This window comes from Leptodactylus fuscus, chromosome 8 (assembly GCF_031893055.1).
Source record: "Leptodactylus fuscus isolate aLepFus1 chromosome 8, aLepFus1.hap2, whole genome shotgun sequence".
Lineage (NCBI taxonomy): Eukaryota > Metazoa > Chordata > Amphibia > Anura > Leptodactylidae > Leptodactylus > Leptodactylus fuscus.
Genome location: NC_134272.1, coordinates 64809774 through 64822574, shown reverse-complemented (window position 1 = coordinate 64822574; position 12801 = coordinate 64809774). Strand labels below are relative to the sequence as shown.

Sequence of the window (12801 nt, the reverse complement as noted above, 5' to 3'; positions counted from 1 at the left end):
GATTGTAGGCGAACGGCGGCGCGGAGAAGGCGACGAAAGGTAGGAGATGATTAGCCTTTCTTAAGGCTATTCCGACATGGTATCTAGAAAAAATTGTGTGTGAGTGATAGGAACCCTTTAAAACTAATCTTAAAAAAAGGGTTCCTATTTATATGTTGCTAAAATGGAAACAGAGAAAATGATAGGAATATAACACATTGTAAACATTGATATAATAACTACTTACTTTATAACGTCTTCTTACAGTCATGTGAGACCCAGTTCACATCTGTGCATGGGTTTCCACTCGGGCAGTCTACTTGGGGACCCCCCGAACGGAAACCTATTCCGCATAAGAAAGTGGCTACCTTAGGAAACCCACGGACTCCATAGACTATAATGTGGTCCATGTGGTTTTTGCACAAAAAAAATGCAGAGAGAAAAGTGCTGCTTGCATATTTTATGCGGAGAGGGGAATGGAATAGCCCGAAGGCAGATGTGAACTGGGCCTAACAATGTAAAAAGAACTCTGGAAACACAGTTATATTTATGTAATATACTGAATGTAGTGACTACCTGTCCAAGGTTTTTCCTGCTGGCACAGTGGATACCTCCAATATAAACCATGTTTGGCATTATAGGTCTGGCAAACTCAAAGGCAAAATCATATCTCAAGAGCCAGATGGAAGCCCGACTGAAAAGGTCCACCGCACTGACATCTCTTTTCAGGAATTCTGAGGCCATTCTTGTATAAGGGACGTAAAAGATGTAACATATTATATGGTCAAAAAGGCTAAGAAGAGAATTCTTGACCCTTTGGCTGAACGTCATGTGGTCAGTATAAGTGGTGAACAGTCTTGGTACATATGAAGGTGGGCTAGGAGACTTAGAGGCCTCTGGTTCCATTCCAAAGGGAAGCCCACGCATGAAGAAAACAGAAGGAATGGAGAGATGTTCAGCTAGTATTTCACCACAAGGAAAAACAGGATCACTCAAGAGAGCGTCAAACCTGGCGTCTTCCAAGTACTGGATAAGAGTGGAATTCTGAAGAAGAATTGTACAGGCTCTTTGTATCCAACTGGTTGCATTTGATACTCCTTTGTACAAGTTCACTACCTTGTCTATAAAAGATGTTTGCACAAAAGCGTCTCTGGCTGCGATTTTAAGCTGTGCCTCCATGAATTCTTTGTGTAATGGCACATTGTATGTCCATATGGTATAATCATCCACATCCTTCAGATGAAAGCTGGGTTCTGGAATAACAAGCACAATCTGGTGGCCTCTTTCATGCAACTTTGCCACCACTCCTCGCATACTTAGCCAATGACTTCCTTCCTGTGGCACCACCAGTAATCTGGCTCCATTAAGTAAATGAAAATCCAGAAAAACAAGAAACAACGTAACAAAAAAGCAGTAAAGCCGAATGTACATGGTTTCTAGTCTTGCACAAGGTAGACAAGCAATACAGCACTGGAGGAGATTTCACTATTTGGTTTATCGCAACCAGAAAATGAACATTGAACTTTGAGTTTCAGATCAAAGGTGAAAATATATCATGACTAGACCATATGCATCAAAATATAAATTTGCAAACATACACTATATATATCGCTATAGACTTTCTTTGACATAAGCATTAATACCTTCAACTAGTCAAACATTTGACCAGAGAATTTCACTTAGTTATTTGCATAGATTTTCATAGTTTATGTTCATACCCACAAGTTTCTGAAGTGTATGGGAATTAGTGTCAGTTCCTATTGCCTGACATGTACTTTAGATTAGACAGACCTCATACTGTACATTTAATTGGGTGTTGTCCTGAGTTAAACTGTTATTGGTCCTACCTGGAGCTAATTTGAGAGTCCGTATGTAACATCAGTATTGATGGATCTTCGGGCCTGTTGTTGCTGGGTGATTTTTTTGCAGGTGACAAACTTAATCAGGAAAATCGGTATCAAACGAATGACAGACCCTTGTACGGTGGCTTCTGCACTTTCCAAAGATCCATGTTCTTATTATGCATTGCATCTCCATCTTCATGACAATCAGTTTTTTTTTTATTCCCATCCAAATTTGCTGAAAAAGGGCTTTAGGAGCTTTTCTTCTCCTGCTGGGGCTTTGCTCTAGAAAATCGCCCCTAACAGCAGACAAAGTTGAAGATGTCGCTTAAGGCTTGTCCAGGCAAAAATGGACAACCCTTTTAATGTTTAAATCAAGTGGGGTCATTGAATAAAAAAAAAAAAAAAAAATACATACTCACCTGTCCCTGTTGCTCCAGTGTCCTATTGTGCATCCCGGTTCTTCTGCTCCGGTGAGTCTCTTCCGGAGTTCTATATGACTGCAGAGGCCAATCAGCGGCCTCAGCAAAAGGACTCGTGCTGTCACAGGTAGTGACATTCAGGCCCTTCGCAGACTGGCCTCAATGGTCACGTGACCCCTAGGGCCAATCCGCGACTTCAGCGGAACTCCGGAAGAGAACCGGGAGAACAGAAGAAATTAATTATAGTCAGCTAACCCCCATAGCAAAAGTAAACTACCTGGAGAGGAGATAGGGGGCAGGGCTACACGGGCTGAATCTGATCACGTGACCCAAGGGGTGTGGGGCAATGGGAATTATGAAAATTACATTGGGTAAATCAAGGTAAATTTAAGACCCCGGACAACCCCTTTAAGATGATGTCTTTGATTAAGTATTTGAAGGCAAAATCAAAAGTGGATAAAAAAAAAAAGAGAGAGATTACTTTAAGGACCACACCTCCTCTTCTGTCTTCAAAAACCGCATAAAAATTTTTTATGGAAAAACACAACCACATGCTATCCTTTCTCATATTAACCAAACAAAGACTTTTTCTCATAAACCTAAAATCAGACCTTTCTTTGGCTTGTACTTAATCTTCCCTCTCACCACCAGAACATACTGAATATTTACGATCCTAAAACAAAGCTGAAAATTACACGTAAGACATTTTTACCTGGTTTATCAGTTTCCTTTTGGCGCAGTTGATGCCTCCTATGAAAACCATATTGGGCATAACAGGCTTGGGAAACTCAAAGACAAAGTCATATTTGAGGAGCCAAATGGAAGCTCTCCTGTAAAGGTCCATAGCACTGACATCTCGTTTCAAGAACTCTGTGGCCAGTTTTGCGTAAGGAGAGTACAACATATGAAATAATAGAGAGTCAACTAGCTTCACAACAGCATTAAGTAGTCTCTGGATGAAGGGCATGTGATCCGTGTAGGTGGTGAATAGTTTTGGTACATAGGACGGTGGACCAGGAGACTGAGCTGCGTCTTGTTCTATCCCAAAAGGAGCGCCATTCATGAAGAACACAGAAGGGATAGAGAGATATTCTGCAATGATCTCACCACATGCAAACACTGGGTCACTCAGCATGGCGTCAAACTTGCCTTTCTTCAGATATTCGATGAGCATTTCATTCTGAAGCACATTTTTGCAGGATGTTAGAAGCCAGTTTGTTACCTCCGTTAGTTTTTGGTATTCTAGTTGTATCTTCTGAGGAATAGTCTTATCTTTAAGAAATACCTGAGTCACTTGCTTGATAAGGTTTTCCATCTCTCCCTTGCTGTAAGGCACACTGTAGGTTTGCACGTCCAAACCCAAGTCTTTATCAATGAAATTGGTTTCAGGAGTAATCACAACAATTTGGTGGCCTCTTTGGGACAAGCTCTCCACCAAGTCTTGCATGCTGAGCCAGTGGCTTCCTGCTTCCAGCATCACAAGTAATCTTCCACATTCTGACAAATTGAAAGCACTCAGGAGAAATAGAATACGTGCAGCCAAGGATCGACAGAAAGGGCCTCTCATATTTGCTTTTAGGTCTACAGCACAGTGTTCTGCAGAATCTAACCTGAAAGGCGTGGACTTACAGTGGGACGGCCTTACATTTTGTTCTTCTGTTTGCTTTCAGTGATGGTAGAACAGTGAAATGTGAAGGGTGACATGCTCCTGCTCGGAGAGGAGACATTCTGAAAATTCCAAAGAAAGTGTTTTTGGCAGCTTTACTATAAAAACATTCCAGAACAGCAGCAGTAATTCTGTAGCCGCGGGCAATACACAAAATGTAAATCAAAGACTAGCTCCACCTAGGACACAAACAGGAACGGAGTGATGTTCTCCTATATTATTACTGCATACACCTCTTTCGTGAATATGATTCTATAGCTCGCTTGTCCTTACTTGACCTGTATTAAGGCCTACAAAAATTACAGGACTATTAAATAAAGTGCGGAAATTTTTTGACCCTTTTTTTCTTTTTATCTATGAGTAAATGAGATCGACAAGAATAACGGCTCATACATGAGGATGTACTGGAGCACATGGATGTCCAATTTGGAAAATGCCCCTATATGACAATATGGAACAAAACAAGGAATAGATATTTTTGTTGAATTTTTGCAAAATGTCACATTCACTGTATACTGGCTCTAGGATAAGATGCTGTGCTTATGAAAGGGGACTTTGTCCTAAAAAAAAAACCCAGTCAGTAAAGGATGGGGGATTTATTGACAGCCCTGTTGTACTGCTAGATAAGGTAGGATAGCACCACTATACACATAGATAAGCCTCTGTATACATCTCTGTGTTTAGACTTGGTTTCTGGGAGGAGACTATACTCATTCATTTCTTGAAGAATGTAAGTATCCACCTTCAATAGCTGTAAGATTAACTTTTGTTTTGACTAACAACTATTCCTCCTGAGCCCCCATACCCATGAACATTTTGTTTTGAACTGGGAGGAGTATATAAGCCATTACCTTGGCAGTATATCTTCCCTAAGAACAAAACAATAGACCCCTAAAACTCAACGTGCCCTTTATTTCTCACCCCAACATCATACAGGGGAATGTAAAATATTCCATTGGTAGCTGCTAACTAAAAACCATTCAACCAACAATTATCATTCATGATGAGTAGAGAAAATAGACAACCACTAGACTACCCGGGAGTATTATCTGGGAAGGGATGGGGAACCATTACTTAGACCACTGGTGGGGTAACATGACCGAAAAAGTGCCATCTCATTGTGAGGTTGTGAAAGACTCCATTCTGTGACCACTTTTTATCATGGCCATGAACCTGAACCCGCATGAACCTTTATGCAAAGTTTATCTCTTCATATCTCAGCAAGGAACAGAGGTCACCATTGAAGCTACTGGCCAGGATTTCTCTAGGGAAGAGTGCACATGAGGGAAAAGGTCACTTACATCGCTGCCAGTTCTTGATAGAATAGATAAGTAATGTTAATTAGTTAAAAATTAAACAATTTAAATATATTAACCCCTTCCGCCACATTTTTAAATGTTCTTGTTTTTTTTACTCCCCATCTTCCTAAAGCCATAACTTATAACTTCCATTCACAGAATCATATGAGGGCTAAACTTTTGCAGAATAAATTGTACTTTGTAATGGTAGCATTTAATATTCCAATGCAATGTACTGGTAAGCTAAAATAAAATTCAGAATGCGGTGGAATTAGAGAAAAATGTGTTTTTGCAACTTTCTCATGAGCCTCGTTTTTAGGGTGTTCACTGTGCAGCCAGCATGACATGTTATATGTATTCTGCAGGTCTGCACATTTACGGCAACTTACGGTATATAATTTTTTTATTTTTTTTTTTTTTAATAAGTCACCAAAATCTGTGGTTTGGCTCTTTCAATTTTTCTTCCCGCTACAGAGCTCACCGTATGGTCAAAATGGTTTTGTGAGTTTGTAGATGGAGCATTTTCAGATGCAGGGATACCTATTTTGTATACATTTTAAAACAATACACTCATTCCACTGAACTGGAATATTTTGTATATACTGTCTATCAATAAGTATTTGGACACCCATGCAAATGAAGATATTTGCGGTCGTGATTTACGTCATACCCTCCGCCGTTAAATAGGAAACAGCATTGGCATTAGTCGCATGCAAGATGCCATGAACTGCAGAGTTGTCCGATTTCAAGAAAGGGGTAATTGTGGGGTACCACAGAAATGGTCGATCCTTAAGGGACATAGCAAGTGAACTAAATTGACCAAAATCGACAGTGGCCTATATGATTACGAAGTGAAAGGTGAGCGGTGATTGTCGGAATGTGCCCAGAGTCAGCAGACCCCCGAAACTGGGAGATAGAGACCGACGAGTGCTGGCCAGAGAAACCACACCCAACCGATGGCTCACATACACCAGGAGTTTCACCAGGTATCCGGGAGTATTGTGCTGATCAATACCATCCGTAAGGAAGCATCTGCTGGGTTCTACCAACTATTGAATAGAAACAAATGTTGTTTTTCTATTCTACCACAGGTGTCCAAATACTTATTGGTAGATAGTGTATACCCTATACCAGGGGTGGGCAATTAATTTTCCCATGGGGCCGCATAAGAAATTGAAACTATGCTAGAGGGCCATGCCACGGCAAATTTAGCTCCACCCACTTCTATGTTGACTCCGTCCATTCCCAATCATCTTTCCATGTGCCCCCACAAAGTATAATCCTCCTACAGTCACCCGTACACTATATGCCCCCACATTATAATGTTCCCTTCCAACTGCCCCACAGTATTAGGTCCCTCTCCTGGTGCCCCAGTATAAACTGGTGGAAACTAGAGGGGACATGAAACTGGAGCAGCTGGAGGGGACATTAAACAGTGGGGGTAGTTGGAGGGGGGCAATAAATTGACAGCTGGAGCGGGACATTAAACTGAGGGCAACTAGAGGCAGACAGGTCCCCCTACAGCTTCCTCCATGGTTTAATGTCCCCCCAGTCTAAGTGCCCTCTTCATCTACCCCCAGTTTCATGTCTCCCCCTCCACTTCTCCCTCAGTTTCATATCCCCCTTTATTTTCCCCATTTCATGTCCCCCCCCCTCCATCTCTCCCCCAGTTTCATGTCCCCCCCTCCATCTGCCATCTCTGCCCTACTATAGTATAACATTCCCCTTCCATCTCTACCCCTAGGTTACTGAGACACAGACAGACAGACACATATAGACAGACAGTCACATATAGACACACACACACATACAGACAGTCACATATACACACACACACACATACAGACACACACATATAGATAGACACATATAGACAGACAGACACATATAGACACACAAATACAGACACACACATACATACAGACACATATAGAAAGACACATATAGACAGACACATAGAGACAGACACATAGAGACAGACACATAGAGACAGACACGAATAGACACACACACATACAGACACACACATACAGACAGACAGACACATATAGACACACACACATAGACACACACATACAGACAGACACAAACACACACACTCTCCACCCTGCAGCTCACCTTACATCTCACAGTACCTTATGACACACTCACATGTCTCCATCTTCTGCCGGCACTAAGGCACGCCCCCCTAGACACGCCCCCCTAGACACGCCTCCCTAGTCAAAGCTGTGCGGGCCGGACTGAATCAGTCAGAGGGCCGGCTATGGCCCGGGGGCCGGACTTTGCCCAGGTCTGCCCTATACTATAAAACGCTGTGTAAAAAACGCAATGCATTTCCGCCGCAATTTTTTCTGCAGTGTTGATTAACCGTGATTAGATATGTGGGGCCTTACACTAGGTTCACACTAGCATTCGGCTTTTTATAGACTATAATTGGGTCTGCTGGGTTTCCACTCGAAAAATGTGAAAAAATGCGGAGAGGACTTTTCTCTCCACATTTGTCAAGCAGATTCAGGAAAGGAATTCCCAAACGGAGAGCAGTATTGGGAGAGGTAAGTATCTGATTGGTGGGGATCTGAAACCCAGGACCACCACAGATCATCTGCTTGAAGCAACAGCAGAGTTCAGGTGAGCTCTTCTTCCATTTCACAGGTCAGTGATGTCACAATGATTCGTCATATGGCCTATTTGCAATTCATTCCTATTTAATTGAATGGTGCCAAGCACAGACTCATATGTATGGACCTTGGTATTCAGTGAAGAGGTTGCAGTGCTCACCTGAAAGCTGAAGGATTAAAGGTTCAACTTTTCAACCCATCAAATATGCAACTCCCGTATGTGGTCCCTTAGTGTCACCCATTATATCTCATCCAAAAGTGATTCGCTATGCAGATGGATGTGCAGTTATTTACAACCTATAGAAAACCTATAGAAGCTCTGCAGAATTAATCGAAATGCATTTCCGCAGCGCTTTTTGGCTCTGGCTCATTACATGGGGCCTTAACCTTGAAATTCTAAGCTTTTCCCTAGTTAACGCACTTTTAAAACAACCAAAACATCCAGAAACCTCTATCCAATACAAATAGCACAATACAAGCAGAACAAGCAAAAGAATATGTAACAGAATTGTCGAAAAATAGTTTCTACCTTTTCAAGTACGTTCCTGTTGGCACAGTTGATGCCTCCGATAAAAATCATATTTGGCATAACAGGTCTTGGAAAATCAAAGACAAAGTCACCTCTCAAAAGCAGGATGGAAGCACGACTGTAGAGGTCATAAATCGTGACATCCCTCCGCAGAAACTCTGAAGCTACACGAACAAATGGCGCATAAAATATTTTATATACAATAGATTCAATGGAGGCTAGTAGGAAGTTTACAAGTCTCTGTTTGAAGGTCATATGGTCAGTATAGGTAGTCGTGACTCTGGGCACATAGGAAGGAGGACTCGGAGCCTGAGCCGCATCCAGATCCGCTGAAAACAGAGCCGCTCGCATGAAAAATACGGAAGGAATAGATAAGTGTTCACCAATGATTTCTCCACATGGAAACATAGGATCACTCAACAGGACATCAAAGTGACTCTTCTCCAAATACTTGATGAGCGTTTCGTTCCTTAGAAGGTTCTCGCAGCTCGATATAACAAGGTCGTGCATAGCTGCCATTCTATGATATGACACCAACATTTTCTCTAGAATTGTCTTATGTGCAAATATATTGTCAGTGAAATCCTTTGTCAGTGACTCCATAAGCTCCTTGCTGTGTGGTCCATAGGGCGATATGACGGTGTACTTGTCTAAGCCCCTCATATGAAAGTAGTTTTCGGGGACAATGATAACAATTTCGTGTCCTTTCTCATATAACTTGTCCACTAAATTTCGCATACTAAGCCAGTGGCTTGCATCTTGTGGGATCACAAGTAACTTCCCGCCTTCTGTAAACTGTAACAAAAGTAAAAATACAAGACTTCTTGTAGCGATTCTGAAGAGTGAGTGAGAATTCATGATGACAAGCAGCGCACAGCCGGCTGTGAATAAGGAACAAGGTAGGAGGCTGAACCTGCACGTCTCTATCACTGTGTATTGTCAGATCATACAAACAGACCTTTGCTTCTCAATAAAGGATTTATGAGATTAAAATAAACAAAAAACTGTTTCTCCATTACTTGCACTGTGTCTCCATACTTGGCAGTGATATCAGCTGTAGCTTTGCAACAGGGTGTAGGAAGGAGAGCGGCAGTCATGGGGACTCTGTATACCATATGGAGCTGCTGACAGAGAGGCAGGGCCAGGGCTAGGGAGGGGCAGACCGGGCTAATGTCCCCATATAGGGCAGACATAAACAACCGAGAGATGTTATTATCTACAAGACTAAAGGAGCCCCTCCCCCCCTTACGGTCTGACCATGTGATCAGACTGTTGTGTGGGCAGAGCTATGTTGTATTGTACAGGACAGTGTGGTGTTACTTGTTATATAGGAAGAGGAAGCTGCTGGGAGTGTGAGCAAGTGGAGGGCGTGGTGGTGCAGGCTGAGTGTGTGAGAGGGAGGAGTGGTGGTGCAGGCTGAGTGTGTGAGAGGGAGGAGTGGTGGTGCAGGCTGAGTGTGTGAGAGGGAGGAGTGGTGGTGCAGGCTGAGTGTGTGAGAGGGAGGAGTGGTGGTGCAGGCTATGTGTGATCAAGAGGAGGATGTAGTAATACAGGCTGAGTGTGAGCAAGAGGGAAGTGGTGGTGTAGGCTGAGTGAGCGAGAGGTGGAATTGGTGGTGCAGGCTGAGTGAGCAAAATGAGGGATGTCATGGTGCAAGCTGTGTGTGAGCAAGAGGGGGACATGGGGTGCAGGCTGAGTGAGCAAGAGAGGGGGACGTGGTGGTGCAGGGCGAGTAGTTTAGGACACCATATAACATGATGGGTCCATAAAGCTATTGCTCCAAACAGCTTAAAAAAGTGACTAAATTTTCTAATATTTACATAGTGTAAACTTAGACAGGTAGTCTAAAAATGAGCCAGATTGATCACAGTGACAGATGCTGGATAATAAATCTGGCACATGTTTAGACTGTCTACATTTATATCACCTATTACTTGACTTTGGGTCAAACTCATACTTTAATATGTTGTCACAATTTGGGGCATTTTAACCATATAATTTCCTGCAAAGCCCTTTAAAGTGAAGCCATACAAGTCAAAAAAAATTGGTCTAAGGGGGCTTTCACACTTCCACTGCTGTCCATGCCGGGGTTTCCATCCTAAACCCTGGGCAAACTGGACAGGGGACAGCTTGCCGGCAGTCAGCTTTAAAACCCATTCATTTGATTGGGTTTTTAAAGGTAACTGCCGGTTTCCCGATGTGGCCTCTCCACCTGGAAACCATTTTTTTTTTTTTTTGCACGGACACAAAGTCGTACATGCAGGATTTTGTGTCTGTGCCAAAAAAAAAACAAAAAAAAAACGGTTTTACAAAATATACTAGAGTTCTAAGTTGACTCCCTGTTAAAATAGCCAAAGCTTCCAGTAACCTCTATCCAATACAAATAGCACAATACAAGCAGAACAAGCAAAACAGCATGTAACAGAATTGCTGAAAATTTTTTCTACCTTGTCAAGAAGCTTCTTGTTGGCACAGTTGATGCCTCCGATAAAAATCATATTTGGCATAATAGGTCTAGGGAAATCAAAGATAAAGTCACCTCTTAAAAGCAGGATGGAAGCACGACTGAAGAGGTCCAAAATCGTGACATCCCTCCGCAGAAACTCTGAAGCTAAACGAACAAATGGCGCATAAAATACTTTATATGCAATAGGTTCAATGGAGGCCAGTAGGAAGTTTACAAGTCTCTGTTTGAAGGTCATATGGTCAGTATAGGTAGTGAACATTCTGGGCACATAGGAAGGAGGACTCGGAGTCTGAGCCGCATCCAGATCCACTGAAAACGGAACCGCTCGCAAGAAAAACACGGAAGGAATGGCTAAGTGTTCACCAATTATTTCTCCACATGGAAATATAGGATCACTCAACAGGGCATCAAAGTTATACTCTTCCAAATACTTGATGATCGTTTCGTTCTTCAGAAGGTTCTCACAACTAGATATAATAAGGTTGGAGATATTTACCATTCCCTGATATCTCGTCTGTATAGTCTCTAGAATTGTCCTACGTTCAAACATATCATAAGAGAATTTCTTTATGAGTGACTCCATAAACTCTTTGCTGTATGTTGCTTGGAGAGTTATCACAGTGTACTGGTCTAGGTTCTTCATATGAAAGTTGACGTCCGGGACAAATATAACAATTTGGTGACCTTTTTCAGATAACTTGTCCACTAAACCGCGCATACTAAGCCAGTGGCTTCCATCATGTGGGATCACAAGCAACTTTCCACCTTCAGTAAATTGTATCGAAATGAAAAATAAAAGACTTCTCGTGACGATTCCGAAGAATAAGCGAGTATTCATGGTGACAACCACTGCACAGCCAGTAATGAAAATAATAATCTTCCCAGTGTCAGCCTAGTTAGAAGGTCCAAGGTTTAATTTGTTCATTTATATCATTGTGTTCTTTTCAGAACTTATAAACAGACCTTTGCTTCTTAATAAAGTATTTATAGGATTGAAAAAAACAGTTTCTCAATATTTGGCAGCGATATCAACTGGTGATACTAAACATTAAATGAGAAGATAAAATGACTGCCGATGTACTATTATAACGTGGAGGAGGCATGATGGCAACAAACCATGGGGACACTGTATGTAGTATAAAACTAGTTACTTAAAGGGAGAATAAAGTACGCACTGGCCAGAAAGTCGAGCCAGCCACTGTCTGTTTCTGGATCTGCAACTAGTAACCTAACACAGGAGCCTTGTCTCTTGGTCCCCACAAACACAGCTCCTACTTGTATAACATTGCCTTGCCAAGCAAGCAACAATATGGCACACTAACCACTGTCTCAATACTGCCTGACATCACCCCTCTTCCTCAGAGCAAAAATGGATGTAGCAGTACTAAGTGTGGATGAGGAAATTTGGACTTATCAGAGCTGAGTGTGGGGGGAGGTGTATGCAGGTAGCAAAGCTGAGTGCGGGGGGAGACTATGGAGCTGGCAGAGCTATATGTATGTAACAGGTGTGTGAAGGAAAAAGAAGCAGAACAGAGGCAGTATATAGTTGAAAAGCATAATATATAGGTGTAGAGTCAAAGTCATTAAGAACTATCTTCAACGTAAAGCAGAACAAAGAGTCCTGGAAGTGATGATATGGTATGATATCATAGCCGTCATCGCAACATCATCAAGTATTAATAAATATAAACTATTAATACTTCTATTTTTCAAAGCATTCTTCCTTTGCAGAATATTTTCCAAACCTGCCTGAAACCTTTGCATCACATCACATATAAATCTATATGTGTATAAATAAATCTCTCTGTGTCTCTTAAGCTCAGTCTCTTTTGCTAAACCTCGCCTCTTAGGCAGCCATCAGTCAAAAATGGAACGGATCAGCAGACTGACTGTAAAAAACATTGGAGACTGGTTAGACTACATTCACATCAGTGCTGCTTTCCACGTGGCATCACATCCAGACTTTATGCAGTATCGGAAC

The 12801-nt window shown here is 42.0% G+C and overlaps 2 protein-coding genes across 7 annotated transcripts in view; one reads left to right on the top strand and one right to left on the bottom strand.

Annotated features, from left to right (window-relative positions):
- Nucleotides 1–12801, top strand: part of SH3BP4 (SH3 domain binding protein 4) — a 111252-nt gene that overhangs the window by 75631 nt on the left and 22820 nt on the right. The gene's annotated exons all lie outside the window — the stretch shown is intronic.
- LOC142216244 (UDP-glucuronosyltransferase 1-2-like) overlaps nt 1–12801 on the bottom strand; it is a 35250-nt gene that overhangs the window by 11028 nt on the left and 11421 nt on the right. The window contains exon 1 of one of the 6 annotated variants that reach the window (XM_075283927.1): nt 10801–11664. The exons of 2 other annotated variants lie outside the window; for them this stretch is intronic. In XM_075283927.1, the coding sequence (XP_075140028.1) occupies nt 10801–11658 (858 nt within the window). In that variant the 5' untranslated portion in view covers nt 11659–11664. Of the gene's footprint in view, nt 1–555; nt 1294–2954; nt 3881–8353; nt 9530–10800; nt 11665–12801 lie in introns of those variants that run through there. 3 more of the 6 variants (XM_075283926.1, XM_075283928.1, XM_075283930.1) reach the window with 3 other exon arrangements.